Source organism: Falco rusticolus, chromosome 3, assembly GCF_015220075.1.
Source record: "Falco rusticolus isolate bFalRus1 chromosome 3, bFalRus1.pri, whole genome shotgun sequence".
Classification (NCBI taxonomy): Eukaryota; Metazoa; Chordata; class Aves; order Falconiformes; family Falconidae; genus Falco; species Falco rusticolus.
In genome coordinates, this window is record NC_051189.1 from 59,291,317 (window position 1) to 59,314,681 (window position 23,365).

Here is a 23,365-nt window from a genome sequence, read left to right on the forward strand (position 1 = left end):
CTGCACCACTGAAAAGCCCCTTTTTACCCTCTTTTCCTATCGCTACAGCGGAATTTTCAGCCAAATCCAAATCCAAACTTGGATTTGTCCATTACCACTATCAGCCACGGCAGCACAGCAATAGCTGATCCTTATACCAAGTACCCACAGTAAAACGTTTCTGAGCAGCCCAAGATGCCACTGGAGCTAAATACCAGCATGGCACCCTCTAATCCATGCCAAGATACACATTAAATAAATACAGCTGTCCACCAAAAATCACGATTTGTACCTGCTGTTTTATTGCTGCCTTCAGACCATGTACTATCACCACTGTGGAAAGATCTATTCTCCTTTGGTCATCACACATTTCATTTTAAGTTCCCTGCCCAACAACATGCATCTTTGTCCTTGCTTGCAACGACCAGCCTCCTCCACCTCACAGGAAACCTACACCATACTTTGCAAAATCATTTCGTCTATTAAAAAATGTCCCCATTACAATATTATCAAATATGGAAGAAACTAAGTTGTTCCTTGTGTGACCACTCTCAGGTAATGAGGGGCTGTCCATCTGGCTCTAGTATTTGCATTTGCTGCATGCCTTTAGCAGTGATAAACTGGCTCTGGAGGACATTGGCAGACACACTGTAAACCTACTTCAAGGAAGATAAATTAGAATAGGGCTTGAATGGACTTACTCCCATAAGTTTTAGCTTAAAATTCATGTTTACTTCTAAAGACCATTTCAGTAACAAGCTCACATTTTTGCATTAGCAAAAAAAATCCATGGTTTCTAAAATTCTGGCCAGCTTTTAGTGAGATTTATTGTTAATATCAAAAAATAACTCTTAAAAATACCCAATTTTATTCACAAATCATGGAGTTCTAGATACATGCCAGATTTGCTTTCTATTTGTAATGTTTTTCTTAATCCTGTAAATGGGATATATGACCCCATAAAAAAAATTAGATTACTTGGGCAATTAAAAAAAGAGCCTTACCAAACAAACACATTAGTTAGCAACTACTGAAGGAATAAATGAACAATTGGCAATATAAATTCACAACAATTCTCCCAGGGACAGTGGAGTTCATTTGATACTTCATTTTCCCATCAAAATTTTTAACTCTTCAGCATATTTTAAAGGGTGTTTTCTAGTAGAAGTCATTGAGAACACATTTTAGACAGTCTACAAGCTAAAGTAAATAAAAGGAATCCTTGAAATTTCAACATCAGATATTTCACAACCTTAATTTGAACCAAGGTTTCCACAAATCCTGACAATTCAAAGAACCCTCACTTCAAACTTATGTTATCTAGCCTTTCTCAGCCAATAAAGTAGAAACAACCTAATCATCAGAAGCATTAGCACACATTTACAAGCCTTTTTTGCCCTCCCCTCTTAAACCAGTGCAAGATATGCACAAAAGGCAGCATTGTAAAGGCAAGTAAAATATATGAATGGTGTGGCAAGGAGAATAGCAAAATACACATTAGCTATTCATGCATTTGAATAAGAAGCATTTGTAAGGGGAAACTAGACAAGAAAAACCAGTAGACTCTCTTCTTTATTAGTGAAGCACCTTCTGGAGTTCCTTTTCTCAATTCTGCAAAGCAACAGCTAGAAACAGGGAAGGTATAATTATTAACTGATTTTTCAAGCACAAGCCTGCTGCTGGTGCTAGATTCTCATTGATTCATTCATTGTCTAGATACTCCTGGACTGATCTGGAATAATCCTAAGAAACTAGTGAACACTGGCCATGCTCCATCCAGCCCGGCCTGAGCAGGGAGCAGCAGCGGCACACCAGGTGCAGCCAGGCCCCCTGGCCTGCCATCCTGCAGGACAGCCAGCATGCCCACCCACCCATCACCTTGTGCCATGGCTGCACAGCTCTGTCTGCTGGCATCCGGGTAAACAAAATGAAAGTCAACTCGACCCTGCTCCAGTCCTCCCTGGAAGAGAAGCATTCAGCCACAGTCAAACTGCACTGGAAGTGCCAGTCACTACTGGGATTTTTTTTTCCCTCCTTCCCACAAAAAGGATTTCTTTACACACTTCTCTAACCTGACAAGTTTTGTGGCAGAAGACAAAATGCCCGTTGTGCTTTCAGAAAACTGAACAAAAAATATCAATACAAGAGAGCATCAGTGCTAGCTCTAGCTTGCACTTATGCTCAATGGTTGAATTCCAAGGTTTATTATAGTCATTATGACTTGTGCCACTGATTTATAAAGAGCTAGGATTTTGCTATTAAACTTCTTGCTTCATCAGGTCCAGAAAAAAAAAATCAAATAATCAAACTAAGACTATAGAAGTTGTTTTGAATTAGCAATCCAGGTTCTGCACTGTCCTCTCAGTTTTTCAACAAGTAAAAGCTTATACAAATATGATAGAGCAGGCAGTGAACACAGACCTATCTTCAAGGTCATTTTGGAGCAAAACTCCAGTAAAAATGCAGGCAGAGCCAAGAGAAAAGAAAAATAAAGTTTCCACTTCAGGAAGACCATTTTTTAAATAGCTTTTTAACCTTTATTCTCATGCGGGAATCAAGACAGGGGCTGAATCTCACAGTACAATAAATGAGCTCACAGAAAGGAATTACATTGTGCTTGCAAAACAACTTTCAAATCTGAAACTAACGTAAAAGAATTGGTTAGGGAATATCTGACAGAGTGGTTACTGTATTAAATGGAAGTTTTAAAAAAATCATCAAAAGCTAACCAGTTAAAGATGATAAAACAGAAGGAATTGCTAAAGGCTGAAAACTACTCTGCCTACACAAAGCAGCAATGGGATCTTCATGGCCTTGCCTGGCAGCAAAAGCCCAAAGAGGACAAGGCAGACCAACTCACATTAGTCGCTGTTTTACACAGCCTGCAAGGTTGGCCCAGGCGTGGGAAGGGCAGTGGGTGAGTGCCTGCCATGCAACCCCCCCCCTTCCCACAGCCCTGTGAGATCACACGGCCATTTACAGCAGCAGCGATTTTCCAGGGGGCACTTAAAAGTCAGGTTTCCAGGTAAAACCAAAGCATCCTTTCAGTCTGTTTCACTCTGCCGGGAACACAAGGAAAAGCTTGAGAATCATAACTGCTGTTTCACATGAGGGGAAGCCTAAATTATGTGCATCTACATATCTTTGTAATAAGGATATTGAAGGCTTATTTTTTGGTAGTATTTTTAGTCTTACACTTCTATGCTTTCTAAATGTTAGAGCGTTATTTATATCTACTGTAACTACAAAATAATTCTTCTAGTTTTACTTTAAAGTTGCGATGTATACAGCTTTTAATATGCAAAAATGTGCATAAAATAATTACATCTCAGGGTGAAAGTTCCCCCCCCCTAAAAAACACAGAACGATCAAGAAATCATTAAATCACAGAAGTAAGAAAGAACTAACACAGATATACCTACCCTTTTTTTTTTTTTTTTTTTAAACTCTGACCCACAAGTAAATGAAGCACTAACCCCAAACTTCAAAGCCAGAGAGCTGTACCCATATCCTTGTGCCCAGAGGCACTGTACAGGGCCTCTGAGTTATCACTTAAGTACCTAAAAACATATATAAATGTGAAGTTTGATGTTAGTTGTCACAAACCTTAGCTGCACAAATCACAATTCCTGCAAGCTGACCTAACTGATCTCATCTTGCAAAACTTCAACACACTATTCCTCTGGTCAGGAAGGGATGCCTGGAGGACATAAATAGCCACAGGAGAAGGCAGCAAACCCCACCTGAAGATCCTCTCTGCAACAGCTGTAAATACAAACAACTGATCAACACACACTGATAGTCCTGAATACCCAGAGATGCATTTTCTAAGCCCTCAGGGAATGTAGAAAATATTTATGACAGACAAATGTTTTTTTTATCTTAATCTTCAGTCTACTCTGAAAGCTTTCAAGGCATTTTTCTGTCACATACCTTTGTACTCTGAGAAAAAGAGGAAAGTCTGTGGCTTGTTGGTGCTGACTTTCTTTTAAAGTAAGTGAGGGAAAAACACAAAGCAGATTTTAGATTTCAGACTTTCTAATCAAGGTCAGCACAATGTTTTCCCCACAGAATGTCCAAGGTGTTTTTTTCAGATCACCAGAAACACAGAGATGGCTCATGGTTCTTTCTTCCTCTCCCATCCTCAAGTCAGACCTCAACTGGCAAAATCTGCACCTAGCTAACATCCATTACCTTTTATGTTATTTTTACGCTACAAATTCTTTTCAGTACCATCAAGCCTCATTTCTATTTGAGAAAAGTTTTAAAATATATTTGTGTTGAATATTATATATTTAGGGAAGCTTATAGTTTTAATGCAGTGGTACCCACACAGTCAGCGTTCCTGGGAGCACACAATGTGGCCTCTGTTTGAGGTGACTTCATAAGACAGGTCATCTAAATTGACTTTTGTAGAGTACTATACAGAACAAAGTCCACAACATTAAGGCCTCAGCAGCAAAACAATGCCAGAGAAAACAAGAGCCCAGATCTCCAGAATTACATCTGCTCTTCTACAGAGTTTTGCTGGGGTGTGCCAAGTCCTGTAGACAAACAGACAGGCAGCTGCTGCAGCTCACATATACATACATATACATATGGTAAGCCACATAGATCAAAGACAGAAATGCAAATATGCAATCACCACCACTGGTCTCATCCTGTTCCCTGCTCCAGCTGATCAGGATAAAAGACCTTAAGTAGAAAACATACATTCATATATAGATGTAATATAGACTCCATCAGACTGCCCACCCACCCACCCACCCCCACCCTGGATCCCAAGTCTCCCCTGTTGCCAGCACCTGGGCATGTAAGCCCCTGAGGCCCCCAGCCGCACTCCAGCCACTGATCCACAGACTGCCTTGCACGCACACCGCCACCTCCATCACACCCACTATGGATCTCTCCAGTTACTGGCCAAGATGCCCAATCCTACCTCATAACTGCCCCTGGACCTTCTCATCACCACGCGCCTGACACAGACACACACATGCAGATGGGTCTCTTGACTGGCCCCGAGACCCCATGGTCTACTTTGTAGTTGCCTTAGATCCCCTGGTCCCTCTAGTAGCCAACTTGCAAACCCTCTGGTATCTCCAGTACCCACCCAAAAATTATGGCAAATTTGATACCTGGCTCCCAAGCCACTCATCCTGCTGGCTGGCTGGCTGTTTGCTGGTGATCCCACACTGACACACAGACCCACAAAAACATACACACACGACACTCTCTCCAGCCACAGGCACCCAAGACACACAAGCCCCTGTGACTCACGGTCTCCTCTCAACTAAGTGGCTCTTATTTCTCTATGTGCACAGTACAGAGACCCCCTCACCTAGGGGGGCATTTAGAAACAGAGGTTTGTAAAAAGACAAGACAGAAGGTACATCGTTACAGGACATGTACTGATGAGCTACAGGGAGCAAAGAGACAAGCATATTGACCTGCAACCTGGTTACAGCCAATTGGCCTCCTTTAACATCTTACCCCTCTGCTGCCCATACTTGTTCTTTCCTAGACCCTTGATTGCCCTCTCTCCTGTCTCCATCTTTGGCCCCTCATCTATGCATCCCAAAGTCTTACACAATCCCAAAATGTTCTTCGCCTGTATCCCATAATGAGTCTTAAACCCCTGTAGACAGCCACCACCATCCCCCATATGCCATAAGCTCTGGGAAGCTGCTCCCATAATTCAGTGATGGCTGTCATGCAACATTGCTGGCAAGGGCTCATTTCTCTGGCTTCATTATTGAGGGTGCCCCATGTTGTTGCTCTTGCTCCTTTGTGTGTGGACCTGAGACTTATCACACAATTTAACAAGTTCAATAGTGCATGGTCAGTTACTAAGTATCTTGTGGCCCTGCTACTTAACCTGCGTGAAGACACAAGGGGTGTGGTGTGTAGGTTCACTGTAACTGAAGCTTCCAACCCAGGTAAAAAGTGAGAACTTAAGCCAAGTATGCCATTATGCCAAATTTTGCCAAAAAATGAACTTTTCACCTTATCACAACATTAAGTGGTTCTGCCTCAGGTGCCTATCACATTTTTAGTTCCATCTCCTGCCTCACACTGCAAGTTGCAAACAGCACCAAGTTTTCCACAAGTCTCAAGGGACTTTATGTTTCTTTTAGCATTCTCTTATCAGGAAACAATATTTGCACCAGTGGAAGCATAACAGAAATGTTAAAAGGAAAATATTTCCAAATAAAACAAACTTTGCAGGAGATAGAAACCTTCCTATTTCCCATATCACTTAATTCTTTGTTGCAGATATTGTGAAAAATCTGGTATTTAGACTGATGGAAACAAGCTCTACTCAAGCCATTAGCATATACGAAACTACAATCCAATATGGCAAAATACCTATGACCTAATTTTTTCATCTCTTACAGAAAGCATTTTGGAATGTAACATCCAGCTCATCTTGAAAGTGTAAGGCTTTCTTCAAAGTCTTATGATCATCCAAGTACCTTCTGGAAGTCTGGCACTCAGTTTCAAAAGCGTCAGAGGAAACTATGTAAACACACAGAACACGTTCCATGCGTAAGGCTGTAGTGTAAGGTCCACCTATCTAGGTTTGTAGACTAAAAGCCAGATCTAAAAAAACCCTAAAAGACCATAAAAGTAAAAAAACAGCAGACACTGATACAATAAAGTTTCTCCTGAATTCAGACACCTGATTGCTGCTTGCAACAAATGAATAAAAGAGTAAGGCCTGTAACTGGATTTGCTTCCATCTTGGGAAGGACCAGCTACAGCATCAGCTTTTTTCTTGTCCATTCTCCTTCTGCACCCTTAAAACTTGCACTCTTGGCTGCACAGTAGCTCAGTTTCAAACAGAGGTTTGGGGAGATTTCATATACACCTCCCCCTCCCCTGCATTACCTGTCACAGCAACTTGGTGACACAGCAACCTATTCAGAAATTGGAGATGTGGGTTCAAACCACCTCAAACTAAGGAGATTTAGGTTAATCTCCCACTTCCTGGGCAAGTATTTTAACAATTTATAAGCAAACCATAACCCTTATGTTTCAGCAAAAAATGCTGTTGCTGACCATAATGTCATAATTTGTGTATTAGTCATAGCCTAAGCATACTTAACTAAACCAGATTCTTGAAGCAAGGTAGGTTTGAAACCCAAACGATAAGCGTGAGAAATACTTGTGTACAGCTCTGCCCAGATGGAGCACCCCAGGGGCCATCCAACCCCCTGCGCATCAGCACTTAAAAGACTATTGACTCCAAAACACCAGGCAGGGAAGTAGCTTACAAAAACAAGCTGAGGCCAGATGCAGCTGGGGAAACATTTAATCTACAACTACAGCCTTGAAAGTTACCATTACCACACATGCATAGTAGCAGGATGGTTTTTTTTAATTACAGAAAAATCACCTGACAGTGTCAGAATCAAATTTATGAAATATTGGCAATAGTGTGCAAAACCATTAACTGATTTCCCTTTCTGCTTTGTAGACCTGTATCACTGTTACCTCTGGTATAATTAAGAATGCATTCCAACAGAGCGAAGCTGCTCAATAAGCCCCTGAAATAGCTATTTGCTTCTGAGGCTGTAAAATAACTCATCTGGATCCAGACTCTAATGATACATGCTTCATGAAGAGTTACTCCACTAGTAGATACAAAAGACTCCATGCAAACCCAACTTTTCAATATGATGGGGACACTTTAACAAAACACCTGTGACTAAAAATACCAACTACATTTTATAGGTATGTAGATACTAATCTTTAGGCTGAACCAATCATTAACCTTCAAAGCTGTTCAGTGCAGTGACTTTACTATTCTGTGTTTTTTTCTTAGATTGGACTTCAGCACTTTCTGACAGACCCTTGGAATTGTCTCACACTCCATTCTCCTCATCTGCTGACAAGACAAAAGCAGGGACAAACAAAAAACAAGACATGCCGACAGCTCTACCGAGGCACTTGCCACAGGAATGCCAATATACCTTTCCCCCAGACTTCTAGAATGCTCTTGCAACAGCTTTGGGAAAATCTTTCCAGCCTCACCACAAATTGTATTTTTCCATCATCACGATGCTACAAGTTTGAGCTTCAGTTTACTTTCTGCAAAAGCAACATGGCTATTCTAATCTGCATCACATTCTTCACATTGTTTTAGGATCAGTTATCGTGAATTCTGTTTTTTGTAAGGCGGTTTGTTATCCACCAGCAGGATTTGATACACACACTTCCTCAGATGAGCTGTGCCCTCATGCAGAGAAAAAAAAACCCCAACTTAATCTAATAGGAAGAATGGTCTGATCTGATCTTTCAACTAGAAAAAAAACAATTATTAATTTAAATAGCCCTAGGAGAGGTGGCTTAGGAGAAGTCAAATACACTGTTATCTTCAACCACAGATACAAAAATATGCATTTTATCAAGATGTTTCTAACAATGTGAACTACTATATAAGAGCTAGACTGTTGGTACTAAACTATCTGCAAAAGCTGCATCAGATTACTGTGTGATCATTGCAATTTGTATAAAAAAAGAATGTACTTACCACCTATATTTGACCAGCTTTAGGAAAATTCCTACATTTTTAAACTGTGTGCTAGGATACAAGTTCAAATAGGAGTGAATTAAGTTTGTGTGGTGGGCATAAGATGGTACCTCACAAAAAAAGTTGTGAAAAGTTTTGCATCATTTTGTCTGGCTTTTCATTTGTTTAGAAGACTGAGTTTTCATAACCAAGGTGAAGTGTGTTTATTTACAAGCTGAAACATATGGACGCTGAAGTTTACTTGGGCTTGATTTTGTCCTCCTTACCCGGAGGATGAATCTTGGTACACAATGATATTAATAAACACATTTTTTTGCTGCAGTGTGTAAACATCCAGATGCTAACCTCCCACACTACACATCCATCTTGAACCCCACATTTCACCATAAAGAAAACCAAGTCGTGCATCTGTACAACATATGCCTTCCAACCATTTTCCATCCTCGTTTTTTGTTTTAAGAGAGACCTAACACGGCTGGGGACTAATGTGCAAGGGGGTAGGGATCAGCAGAAATTCTGCTGTTGACTCCACCAGAAGCTGAATCAAGCCGAAGGTGACAGCATCTGGTGTCCACCAGTGCTGCCCCCATAACGCAGCACGCCGCAGAGTCCACCACCGTTGACGCTGGGGGCAGAGAGCGAACTGCTCTTGCTCACCAGCTTCAGTCATCCTGGGAAGGCACAAGTTACTGCACTTCGAACAAAGAGGATGCGTGTGATTAAGTTACTCGCAAAGCAAGAACTCGCCGCGGAGCGTTCTGGCATCTTGGCTGCAACGCACCGGCCAGCCCCACGGGGAAGGGGGAAATGGGGGGGAAGGAAGAAAGAATAAGGAAGAAAACTTTCGTAAATATCTCCTCATGCTGCCTCTGTCTCATGCCTGGAAAGCGGTTTTGAGCCCCTCTCACTCCTTGCAGCAGAGCTGAATTTGGCTGCCCGCTCCTCTCCCTTCCCGGTCCCCCGCCGGGGCACGGGCTGCGCTGGGGGCTCCGCCGCAACGGAGCGGACGGCGGTGGGGGCCAGGGCCGCTCGCCAGCCCTCCCCCTGCCCCAGGGAGCGGGGCAGCGGCCGTGTCGCCGGGGCCACCCCCTCCCCCGGGTTTCTGCCGCTCCATAGCGTCTCTCGGCTCCCACAAAGGGAGTGGGCGGCCCCGGAGGCGGCCGGGCGGAGTGGCCCCCGCCGCCGAGAGAGAAGAAAGGGCTCCAGGAAAGGGGGGAGGGCGGCTGCAAAGCGCGGAGATGGGGGGAGAGGAGAAAAGAGACCGGGGGGGTCCGGCAGGGAATAGCGTGGCAGCGAGGCGGGCAGCACTGCAGGACCCCAGCCCGCCCGCCCCCGCGGGGCTCCCCTTGCAGGGCAGCACGGCCCCCCGCACCGGCTGCGCCCAGCGGGGGCTCGGAGCACGCAGCCAGGGCTCCCCTAGCCCCGCGGGGGCGAAAGCCTGCCCCGGGACGCAGCGGGAGGGGGGTCCTGCAGGCAAACTACAGGCACTGCGTTGCACTGTAAGTAAGCAGCGCGCGCCCCCGCACCCCGAGAGCCGCGCACCCCCGCGGCCGCCCCCCGTTGCGCTCACCTCGGGGCTGGCCCTGCCCCGGCACCCCGAGCAGCGAAACCGCCACCAGCAGCGCCGGCAGCAACCGCCACCCGCCGCTGCCCATCGCGCCGCCACCGCTGCCGAAAGGGACGCAGCCAGCCCTGCCGAGCCCGCCCGCCTTATATGCTCCCCCGGCCCGGCCCGCCCCGCCCCGCGCCGCGCGCGCCCCGCACCCCCGGGGGCTCGCGCGCACACGCACCCGCCCACACGCACCCGCGCACACTCGGGGACCCCGCGCCACGCGGGTCCGCCCCCCCGCAAAGCCGCCCCGGAGGCACTTGCAGCCCCGGCCGCGTGTTGCAGGTGATGCGCGGGGTGCGGCGAGCTCGAGTCCGGTGCCCGGAGAAGTTCTAAAAAGCCGTAATTAATGACCTGGGAGGTTTTCGCGAGGAGGGGGAGAAGAGAGAATACGAGAAATAACAAGGTAGAAGTGCGTAGGGGGAGAAAGCGTTGCGGAGCTGATTCAATATGCAGCTTTTCTCTACGGCCGATATTTTCACGTGTTTAAAAAAAAAAAATATATAAAATCGGCAGCTGGGGCTTTCCCTGTAAGTCTGTCACCCCCACTTGAAACGTCATGCCCGTGCTGATATTTTTCAAGCCTCCTCTCCACATAAACACAGCGCATCAGTCATGTTTGTAAATGAAACAAGTTCTCTCCTCGGTTACTAAACTAAGAGGTTGACTACTTTTGTCCCATAGGAAGTCTTCGCAAGTTTTAAATGATCAATTACCTCTTGAAACAAGCATAAAACAGAACAAATTGGTTGTAGAAATTCCTCAAGATTGAGACATTGCTTTCACACTTCAGGAAAGTTCATTCCCATTAGGCTTTCCTGTTTCAAGGTCTGTCAGGTTGCAGAGCTAGTACCTACCTTACTCCTTAATTACTATTTCAGGTAAGTTGCAGCAAGGAATGGCATTTTCCTGGGAAAAGAGCTGTACGCCCAAAATAAGTTAGTTGAGGGGGAGAAATTTTAGTCAGAAGATAGTGTCTCTCAAATGTAAATCCTCACTGACAACACATGCTGCTTACTTTTTAGGAAAGCATTGCGCTGCTCCATATGGTATTTCATTTAAAACCATATTTCAAGATATAATAATATATACGAGTTGCATGAGCAGAGTTAGGCTGCAAGTGTGTTCCTCAGATTGGAGGCAGCTGTTTGCAGAGTTGCTTTCAGCTTGGCTGGCTGGTTGTTGTTATTGATTGGGGTAAAGATATTCCAGAAAAGAATAATCATTTACATATTTTTTTATTAAATAAAGCTATTTCTTGTCATATAACTCAGAGTTATGAGTTATACTTGAGAAGGCATAGCAGTGTTTATATTGGAAACATAGGCAAACAGGAAAAATCTGTGGATCGAGGAGATGAAAATGAAAAATTTATGCCATAAAATCTTAACAAAGGCCTTCGAGCCTACAAATAAATAACACATCACATCTGTCCCTTCCAACAGACCCGTCCTTTGCTCACACCAGGAACTTCTTAAATTTCAGGACAGGCAAGGAGGAGGAAAGCAAAACATCTGTGGAGAGAAAAGTCAACAAATTTCAAGAGCCAAAGTGTCATCTGTTCTAAAATCATAGAGGTCAGGTTAAGGAATCCTCTGTGCAGGATCACAAGTACCAGTTGGGAGCAAAGTACAAAGGAAAGGGAAAGAGGGAGCATCTGTGCAGTATAAAACCCTGCCAAATTACAGCTTTAATAATCAGTTTAACCATTTCTTCAAATTACAGCAAGCTGAAGAGCACTATCTTACAACGATGCAATGGTAAGTGCCAGTTTATTATTACATGCATTTATCCTCAGGATATTCCACAAGAGCTAGAGAACATACACTGAGATCCAGCTCTGGACTTTATCATCTGCCTTGATTATTATAGTTTAACTAAACATCTCTATACAACTTGTAACTGAAATATATACATTGAAGTAGTCTCCAGGACTAGGCCATTGTTGTTCAGCGTCCATTATAATCATTCCCTAAGAAAACTGACCCTTCTCAAATTTAAGTACATACCTTCTTGGAGAAGAGGATTACTGTCTTATCTCTTGTTTCTTTTTCCACAGTTCATTGCTGGTATTGCAAAGTACCAGGCAATCAGAACGATCCACTGTTCAAGACATGGCACTATTTAATATCATTCTTTCCTAACCTAGGTTTCTAATGAACTTTGAATGATTATGGCATAAGATGAGAATCTCAGCTTCTTATGCAAGTGTAACTCCACTGCACATTTACACCGAGTGAGTGCATCAGGTATTGTAAGTTGAAGATTAGAAATTTCTTCGTCTTAGACAAACTAATCCAATGAGAAAATGGAATGCTGTGGTACAGGTAAGATCTTGAATGAGTCAAGAAACATGCATGAGAATGAAAGTGTTTCAGGGCAGTTTTGTTCATGTTTATACAGTTCCCGAAAACCATCTGCATAAACTGAAACCCAGCGCTACTGGTGCTTAACAAAGACAGTAGCGCTGCAGATTGAAATGGCACAGGAGACTTTCATATTGTGAAACAATGAAGTTGCCATGCTCCAACTTAACTTGATAGAAAGACAGAGACGGTACAAACTTTAGGAAGGGTAATTTCTGAATGCTTCACACTTACTGGTTTTGCTAATTAAAATTTACTACAATATAATTAAAAAAATGTTTGCTCTGTAAGGCAATGGAAAAGTTATGTGTAAATACCTAGAAAATGCTCAGAGATGTGGCTATAGGGAACTTTGGAAAATCTTGTTTTCTCCCTCACCAATTTTCATGAATTAGAATCGCCTTAAGGACTAAGTGTTTCAGTTGCAAAGGAATGGAAAATCCTAGTATTTAGGATGATGAAGCACAAAGTGAATATGCTAATTTAGCCATCTGTGCATAACAACCTATGGATAAAAACATTGCCTTTGGCAAAAACAGAGGTGTGGGAGAATTCAAACTGGAGAAAGCCCAATTACACAGAGTCTGAATGGAACCCCTCTGCTATCCTGCACCTAAGTAAACTTCAAGTGAACACCAAATATGTTTTTTCAGCTTTTGTCTGTGTTGCTGTGCTTAAGGCAGAGCTATTGTGTTAATGGCAGGTTCCCCTTCAGGCCCCTCCAGAGCATGAGGTCACCTCCTGACCCCGGAGGGCAGCGGGGGCACTCATGGCTGTCAGCAGCACTGTGCTTTCCCTCATCCACAGCATTTAATAACTTGCACGTCCCACCATCCTACCTTACCATCCAACCCACTCTCAATGATCCTTTCTCCTCACTGCATATCAGGGCATTTCTATGCTGTGAACACCATTGATGCAGTATCTGCTAGTATTGGGATAGGGAATTTGCAATAGTTTCCAGAAGGAGGTACACTGATATAACCAGTCGATAATCACACCCAGAACTACATTTAATGGCTAAATAAGGTTTTTATCAATAGCTGTTCTGTACAACAAAGGGTCTCTAATTTTTAGCTGTTTTTTTCTGGGGTTTTTTGCACACACTTGTTATCCGTTCTGCTTCTCTGCCTCATTAGCTCATAAGCACCACCCAAGCGTTCTGAAAAAGCATTCTGGAAATCATTATCACAGTGATCGGAGAAAAAAATCCAATTCCGTAAGCTGCCAGTCTGCCTCTAATAAACATTCAGTCACTACTAAAAGCTGGTTTAGATAACTCTTCAGTTGCTCCCCAGAACCCTTCAACTCCTTCTCTTCCTCCCTTGGAGAAATATGCCCAAAGGTTAATAAATCTGAGCTGTGACAGACCAAAGAGAGGAGTAAATTCAAAGCCAAAGGCCCGTCACAGCACACCCTGCCCACAACTTCCCCCCAACAGAGACACAGCCTCTGTAGCCCGATGGGCTGAAGTGCAACCCCAGGAATGAGGTATAGGCAAGGGCATCTCCTAGGTCCCTCCTGGTGTTCTTCAGCTGGTAGCCTGACACTCTGCTCTGGCAGCAAAAAGTCTTTGCCCTCTCTATTCCTGAAAGTGATTTCAGGCTGTAGCTTGAAATATATGTTACAATAATTTGGTTCTGAGATGACAAAGGCTTCCATGAGGATTAAAGATAATCTGCCTTTTCAGAGGAACCTGAGAAACTGCTGCTCCAGGAGCCTGCACAGAGCTGTCACAGGCCAGTGGAGAAGGCAGCAGTGGATTGAAGGCGTCCTGCCTGGCCAGCAAAGGCACCATGTGAGCTGACCCCGGGCACAGGGTCCCGTAAAGGCTTGCCTGCTTCATGGTACAAACCTCACTGACCTCAGGAGTTCCCAAGACTCAAATGCTCACCAGAGAGGAGGGTTGGCTTTGGAAGGAAGCAGGTGCTCTAGGACAGTCTGAATGCAAAAAAGGGTGAGTGGAAGAAAGAAAATGGTAAACTGTGTAAATTCCTACTGTGCTACCAGAACAGTAAGTCCCATAAAACATAACACGGAGGGGTTTTAGTGCTTGGGCTACCACCCATGCCTTGTACATGCCCCCACCTTCATGCGCCTCCACGTCCCTCACACTGGCAGCACCTAGGTTTAGTGGTACCCTTCTCTCCAGGCTTTCAGGAGGCTGTGAACACCCAGTCATCCCCTCTAGCCCGGGTGCTAAAGGCAGCACGTGTAGCTGCCTTCTGCCAGGCTGCTGGGAACAAGGCACTGGGGGCTACAGCGAAGGCCAGAAGAGGAGATGGGGGCTGGAGTTAGGAGAGCACAGAAGTGTAATGACTGGCTGTTCCTGCACAGGGAATGTGCAGGGTCCTTCTCTGATCTCAATAGGAAAGGCACACCACCTAACAAAAGTGCTTTAATAGTAAGATACTAACAAGAAGTGGAATATAGTTAGTGAGGAATTCTTTCACCTCCTCATCCTGGGAACCTTACTTTCATACAGTGTCTGATAGACCCATTGCATGGAGCATAGTTGCCCCAGACCCCCTGTCTTGAAATTAAATATGGAACTATCTCATTTTATCATGGTAAATATATCACATGCCTAGATTGTGCCTAGGCACCTGACTATGAAGACGCTTCTTGTAACTCTTGTCCCTTCATGGATCCCAAAGCAGGACATGCAGGCAGCAAGAGATACTGAGTAGCAGGAAGTCACACCTGCAAAGGGTGGCACGGTTTGGAAATAGGTTAATGGAGCTGCACTGGTTCCACATTGCGAAATAAGTGGTGATGTTTTTCTGTTGTTTCTGCTGTTTTCCTACTAGAACTGACTCATTGACATCAATGGTGTGGAAGGCAAGACTCAAGTATGTTCTCCATGAACGGCTCACAGGCTGGAAATTGTGATTATTGTCCAGCAGGAATGATTGTATAGTATAATGTATTATGGCGAATACATTCCTCCCCAAAAATCACAGTGAATTGACATTAATTTTACTTTTGTTGAAAAAATGGAATGCATAAGCAATAGGAAATACAATACCATCCTGCTGGTAATCAGCAACAACCCTCCCATAATGTTGTTGCCAGTCTGGGCATGGGATTTTTCTTTACATTATGATTAAACTGTTGGCAAGAACTTGAAGGCTCCAGTAGCCCATGCAGGCAAAGGAACAGCCACAGTTAAAGTTCATGACAGACATCGATAACAGGAAGAACAAGTATTAACAGCAGGAAAAATATTACTGATCATCTCCAAACTGATCTTGGACTTGTGGGACTTCACGGATCCAAACCCATCACTCCCAGATTTGTATTAGGAAGGGGAGATAATATGACTTGGTTTTTAGAGAGGTGTGCAAGCTGAATGGCATTCAGTTTGTGCTCCGAACATCTCAGATAGTTCTGAATGCATAGAAAATTTAGAGAATATTTTAACTCATATTTTTAAACCACAGTTTGTGAGAGCAGATTAAAGCGTGTGACTAATTTTTGCTTCCCTATTTTTATGCAAAAAATATTAAATAGGAGTTAATCATACCCTCTAATCTTCAGTGAATTTGCATTTCTTCTCAAGTGCAGTCAGGTATGCGGCTGGGAAAAGAACCATAGGATGTCGGTGTTGTTCTGGTGGTTGAGCTTTTAACAGCAAGTGCTGAGAGTTTGCTGCCTATGCAAAATCTGTGTTAAAAGAAGGCATCTTGTTGTAAGATTAGCAGTGTTTCATCACCTTTTTTTTAGAATATCTAGAGATAATGCAAGAAACAAAAATTCAAGGAGGCGAAACATGAAAGCCAACAACTTAAATTTGTGACCTTAGTCCAACTTGTCTTCTGTAGCTTTTAAAATCAAGTAATTTATTTGTGCACTTAAACAAATCTGATGTCAGCTTTAAACTTCTGTTACAGACTTTTGCCATAGAATCTAATCCAAGTAGCAATTTAGCTTTATTAATGTGGGAGGAAATAATGTGCATAATGCAAGCTATTTTTTATGCAACTGCCATTCCTGCCACTGCAAGAAAGTGCCTTACACCTATCTGGAAAGTCATTATTAGCAAACTGAATAATTTATTGCTTCCAATTTTCAGGAAATAAGCCCTGCCTAAGAATGAAACCAGAAGCCTTTTAGAAAATAATAAACTAAAAATGTGTCAGGTTCCTAATTTGAAGAACAGTAGGAGTGTCCTGATGTGAGGTCCAGGGAGCATCATTTCAAACCCAGCAGTAACTCTTCCTGTCTGGAAAAGCAGGTGAATGTGTCTTCCTGCTACCTGATGGGTACCCTTACATGTATTTCAACTGCATTTTCACAAGTGGATAAAAAAATGCCAATGTAGCTTGGAAATCTCTGTGCTTCACCTTCCTAACGCTATTTAGAAAGATCCTGTGCTACTCAAACATTACCATGAATATATAGAACGGAAGCAGAGTTAATGCTTACATTTTATCTTCAAAATTAACTCTGCATTATTTGAAGTGTATAATTTTTTAATTAAATACACTTAAATTGAACTAACTACAGGCAGTGATGGAACTAGTCTTTAAATTGTGTTGAAAGAACAGCCTGACTTGGAAAACACAGGAAATCAGATGCCTTATTAATTCATAAATAAATAAATATGGGCAAAAGGATAAAATCTATGGGGAAATATTATTTTAATTCCTGTCCAGTTGAATTGCACTGACTAGAACTTATTTTCTGATTCCCTTTCTACTTATGTAGCTACCTACAGTGCAAAGTCAGTGTTAAATGCTACTGAGCCTAGCAGTAGCATTTGCTGTCTCTTTTGTGCTGTGTAAACAAATGTTCATTAGCAAAGAAGCAGTCTAACATTTTTTAATATCTAGCAAGGTAACAGCTCCACTTTAAAAAGATGTATAATTAAAAATTCATGAGGTAGTGGAAATGTTTAGAATCTGAACTGCATAGCAAGAAGAGACAACTGTGTCTACATAAATATTATACACATGATGGATGGATCGTCAGGCTGTATTTACTAAGGTAGTGTTTCTGTGTAAACTCCATTGCTAATTAGAGATTTGTTTTGGAGAACGAGACAGAAAGCCAATCAGTTTGAAGAGGGAAGAACTGAGGAGGTGAGCTCTCTAGTTCATCTTTGACTTCAATCAAGAAATGCCTGTGTTTAAACAAATGAAAACATTACCAAGCTTTAGACACTGCAGCACTGTATTTACCATCCCTGCACATTTCTGTCGTCTGCAGGGAGCAGGCAGAGGTGCCATCCTGTGAGCAGCAGTTACAATTATTACCCATCTGCAAAAACTCTCTTCTCCTTCCCCTTTCCCTTCCATTATTGTGCAGCCTGAGGTGACCCCGCCACAGGTTTTCCCAGGAATGTGCACCTCTCCGATAAGAGGCACCATCAGCCTGAAGATAACATCTGTATCTCATGAGCTGCCCACAAAGCCATCAGTTTCTCCTTTTTTCATTTTTTTCTCATTTGTAAAAGTAGGGGGGGAAAAGCCCTGCCTGGTATTGCATGCACAATACAACCAAGCAAACTTTTTTTTTTGGGGGGGGGGAGGAAGACTTTTATAAATGCTATCAGGGAACAGGAAAAATAGCTACTATTGCTGTAGGATTTTTAGCTTTACATTTTTTTAATATGTAAAATATCAGGAACTACAGAAGATTAAAAGTCGCTCTGTCAAAGAATGACTGAAAATGAGCCAGTTATAAAGAAGTAACCACACAGAGACTGTGCAGTCATATTTGGTGAATACTGTATAATTTCCGAAGTACTCTATAAAGTTTGTAAGCTGATGACGCAAAAAACATATAAGAGTCATATAAACTGGCATAACAATGAAGCCACAAACACAATACCCTACAGGAAAAGAAAAAAACCCACCCAAAACTCACAAACGAACAAACAAAAAAACCCAAAAAAACCCTTCACATCCCAAACCATATCACTAATACATAGATTAAGAATTTCCTAATGACATTTTTTTTTTTTAGCACTGGTTCAATTTTCAGACACTGCTAAGTTATTTGTGATGAGGCTGTGCCTTGGTGGATTGTTTTCTTACAGGATATTTAATTGGTTTTTAATCAATTTTTTGATACTTATACAAATAATGTATTTGCTTTAAAAGCAGAGAAGTACTTATAACTTATTAAAGAGTAAATACTTGTAAAAAAACCTTAATTACTCAAAACACAAATATAAACTACAGTTAATCAATGTGATGTAATTTGACTTTTAAGACCTATGTTCTGTTTCATTCAAAACTGATACATCTTGCTACATAGTAAAATTGTCCCTACGCTCCGAGCTTTCCTGATTTTATGCTGCAATTGTTTGGAACAGCCACTGGGTGGCACTGTCACACTGCAAGTCAAACCTTTAACGCCTTTCCTCCCCACATCCCCTTCAACGCGCTAATGAAATCGGTGCAACCCGTATTGGCTAAGCAGAACCCCCAGCTTCCTCTTTACTGGTAACTTTATGCATTTTTCACACCTTTCGCAAAACAGCTCAGAACTGTTTTGTTCTGCAGCAACAAAACAGCAGCCTGGCACCCGGCGGGAGGCTGGCCAGCTCTGGATTCTTCGTGCAGACAAAACAGTCATTCTGATGGAAAAAATGATGAGACAGGCTGTCTGTAGGGGAGTTTTCCTGCTCCTGAACAGTTTAGCGTTAGCTTATTTCATAAAGCATGAGGTTTATGCATTTATATTTTCCCCTGCCTTACGGAATTTATCGACTGCATCAATGCCCTCCTCATGCATATAGTGCCTGAAGATTGACAGTATCAGGCTTGTTTCACACACTGTTCCCCTGTCTGCATTTCTGTGAGAAGCAGAGTCCAGGGAAGGTTGCAGAAATGTGGGTGGAAGAGGGGTACGGGTGGGTGCAGGAGCCAATGTGCAGGATTGAAAATTAATGAATACAACAGGTACTTCTTGGCTATAGCGCTGCACTACATTTAAAGGACATAATATGATCTTTTGCTTCGTCTAAATGCCACATTAGCCTCACCTCTCTGGAAAACAAAGAAAAACAACTTTCATGGAGCCTTTCCTTCCCTGAAAATTTCTGATACTGAGTTCCTCCTGGCACCATACTGAACTAGCTTATTTGCATTTGACAAGTAGTACACCTTCAAAGTTCATGGGTTTAATTGCTTTGCCAAGGTAACGGGTTTAACTTTTATATATTTTGTGTAATATGGTGTAATGCTGACAAAATAATAAATTCCACATCCCTTCCTCAAGCAAATCTGTCATTAAAGTCAGTCTGAACTTTACCACAGGGAAAAAAAAATAAAAGAAAAAGAAAAAGAAAATGAATAACTGAGGCTGGAATTTGGAATTGCCATGTGCTAGACTTTGCAGCAGCAACTGCATCAAAGCCAGCAAAATCCAAAGAATTTGCTTGAGATCAAATCTTTTGCTAGCAGTAAATAATTAAAAGGCAATTTTTACTAAAAAAGACTACCTAGGGAAGCTAATAGATGTTCAGTTTAAATTCAAATGTCTTTTTTTTCTGTAATACATATTTTAAAACACCTGTCTTTAAAATAAAGTTCATATTTGTGCCCATGCAAATTGACTACACATTATGAAAGAGCTTTCCAAGAATGTCTGAAACATAACAGCTATCATGACAGTTTTCAATGAATCATTCCTATCTGGGAGTCTCAGAGGAAGAGAAACTAAATGATGATTGAATTATCCTTTTATCTCTAAAAGTGATCTTTCTGAGTCAGGACTGAGACGCTGTGAGGAAATGGATTTGGAGTTCTAATATTTCTGCTGTCATGATTCCCCCTGTTCTCTGAAGAGCCAATGTCCCAAATTTCCACTTTATGGTTGAGATTTCATAAGGCAGAGTTCGAAAAATGGCCAGTAACTTGATGAAGAGAATTAGCTTACAAGGCAGGGGTAGCTGTACACCAACTGAACTCCTCTTGCAGAAATGCCGGAGTTGCAGAACTGCCCCTGGTTTAAACTCAAAGTGGGATCCACCAGTGTGACATGGGTACAGGGCACGTAGACCAGGAGTTGCACAGCTAAATTAGGAGTAATGCCTCCATAGTAAAGGCTCCAGATCACAAGTACACAACAGCTCTGCTCCCAGCTCCCAGCCTCACAACCATATCTGTGCCACTGGGCAGAGCCCGTCTGTGCTGCCTGCTTTCTCTCTGCCCAGGCTTTGCCACCTTCACCTCCAGAGGCAAAGGAGGAAGAGGCAGCTGTAACTGGGTCATGATTTAAAGGCAGACCAGATGCTTTCTGGGGAGCTGAATGCCCCTTTCTGACCAGAACACATTTCATTCACAGACAGATGAACATTTTATTTGAGTATGTTTCCAAATGGCGTCGCCTGCAAACAGCGAAGTAAGCACATGCAGTGGCTTTTCAGCTTTTCAAAAAAAGGCATATGGCCATGCTTCTTAGGCAGTCCCAGTCCAGCTGGAAGAGCAAAGGACACGGTCAGAGCCAGTGGTGGGAGATGCTGTAAGCCACTTAGTGATGTTAAAGATCCCAGTTTCAACATCTCTGTGAATAAAAGGTAGTTTAACAACATGTCACAGTATTATAACTACCTTCAAGACTTATTTTTCCTAATCTGAATGCAACCAGAATTTGAGTACTTCCTGAAAACACACATCATTGGCATGTTTTAATCACACCATCATTTGAGGCAATCAATAAAATCACAACTACTCAACTGTACTTATGTTTCAGTATGTTTAAGTACCTGTTCTTATATAATTGATGAAGTATTTCAAAGGCTCTTTTATGCTCTATTAGGATGCTCAGTGGTTTAGAAAGGAGAAAACTCACAAACAAATATCACAGTGACAAGCCTTACACAAAGCCTAGTTCCTATACTCCAGTGTCATATGCATATTCCTTAAAAGTCTCTGAATTAATATTTTAAATATTTACACTGTGACTCCTTTTGCTAGTTTTTTTCAGGAGCTAATGGGCTTTCCATTAGTAAATTATATATTGTACATTTAATAACTTCAGTAGTGTGTGCAAATTTCTGTTCAGTGAAGATGTAGACTCTCACATTTCTGTCTTAACTACCACAACTGAACAAATTCAATAGATGTACAGTTATTTGTCACTGAAATGTTGACAGAGAGCACAAATAAAAGGAAATCAGCTGTTGAGGCATAGTTTTCTATTAATCAATAGACAGAGCTCTTTCTTGTGTTGGAAGTATGGAAGCGATGCAATGATGTGATTGTAAGACTCTATAAGAAAGCTCCCCTGTTTTTGACTTTGAGATACATATGAATGTTTAAGATGCAAAGCCAGAGGCTCACATTCCAGCTGAGAAATAACAGGTGTGACTTCCAAAATAAACAATGTTGATGGACATTGGTTCTGAATTTGGTCTGTTGTTTTGAAAATATTTTTATCTGGTTAATACCCCAGAATGCAAAATACCCTCAAAACGTTACAGGTGTTCTCAAATTACCTAAATGCAATGGGCTGCATAAAAATGTTATTTAATTCTAAACCATAAAGCTTTTAATAGTCATGCTGGAAATATACAGTGTAGCTCTATACCTTATGAAAATAGAGGCCACCTACAAAGAGGTATAGCCAGAGGTCACAGTAATACTTAGCACTATGCGTTGTTTTTTTTTTTAAAAAAAAAAACCCGAAACACAACAAACAAAAAACCACCCACAACTTTTTTTCACTATATCACTGCATCACATATATTCTTCATGCCTGAAACAAAGCTTATCTGTCAGCCCCTGTATTAGAAGCTCCTCAGCTGCCCGAACGCCTCAGGGAGTAAGTCTGTATCAGGGGCCACTCTTGCCTTCAAGTTAGTACAGAGCAGGGACCAGAGCGCTGCCATCACAAACGCGGTGCTGCCAAAGCTCATGCCACAGCTGAGCTCTGCGGTGGAAATTATGGTCATGGGTGGCCTGAGGACTCACTGTGGGGGCGTATCAGGAGGAGGCTGGGGTTTATGGCTGCAGTGTCTTGCCTGGTTCTATTCTTTTCTTTTTTAAAAGCTGTAATAGTAAAAATACTTCCTACAAGCTGCACGTATAAGTAGTGGAAGAAATAAGACCTGCTTGCATCAGAGAGCACAAGCACCCTTCAGAAGCTAGTTAGGAAAAAACCTGCTTCTGTAGCACTATCTGATGCTGCTGGTTGGTCCAGTGGTTAAAAACATGGAGGTAATCAGCAAGGCTTTCCTAATAAGAACGAAGTCGGGAAAAAGTTTGCCGGGCTCTGAAATGAGAGACAGACTGTGAGTCTGTCACAGCTGATACTGTCACAAATCGGCGGTGCAGAGCTATGCTTATTACATAGCAACAGAATCTCTTACAAAATTAGTTATCATTTTTGCAGCAGATGCTACAAGCTCCACATAGACAACTGAGATGACAGCCCCCTTCCAGTGCATTTCAGTGATTGCCTGAATAGTCCAATTAAGTTATCCAGATACCACTTCTGCAAGGACATGTATGGTTATATGCTGTTGCTAATGGAGAATTCCCCTTAATTTATGACCTTTACCTTTACAGCATTTTTTTGATTCAAAGCATTTATTTGAAAACTTAATGAAGCGTGTAAACATTATAGTAATAGCTAAGATTTGCTTATGAGATTTACTGGGGTGAGTGTGGGTTGACACAAATAACATCTCTAACTAGTCAATTATTGTACTTCCCAGAGGACTGATCCAGGAGAACATCAGCGATTATCAATATTAAAAGACACGTGCCATGTCCAGTACTTTCCACTTTACCCATGTCCATACTTGTACACTTTTTTTGCTAATTAGAAACATTAAAAGCTACGTTTGGCATCTGGGACTTTCTGTATGAGACCTGGCTGGTACACAGTCCTTTCAGTCCCATCTTCAGCAGCAAGATAACA

General features: G+C 42.3%; 1 protein-coding gene across 1 annotated transcript in view; it reads right to left on the bottom strand.

Annotated features, from left to right (window-relative positions):
- Nucleotides 1-10,203, bottom strand: part of LAMA1 (laminin subunit alpha 1) — a 107,798-nt gene extending 97,595 nt beyond the window's left edge. The window contains exon 1 of the mRNA XM_037381833.1: nucleotides 10,083-10,203. Within this exon, the coding sequence (XP_037237730.1) occupies nucleotides 10,083-10,167 (85 nt within the window). The 5' untranslated portion in view covers nucleotides 10,168-10,203. The remainder of the gene's footprint in view (nucleotides 1-10,082) is intronic.
- Between the last annotated feature and the right edge of the window lie 13,162 nt (nucleotides 10,204-23,365).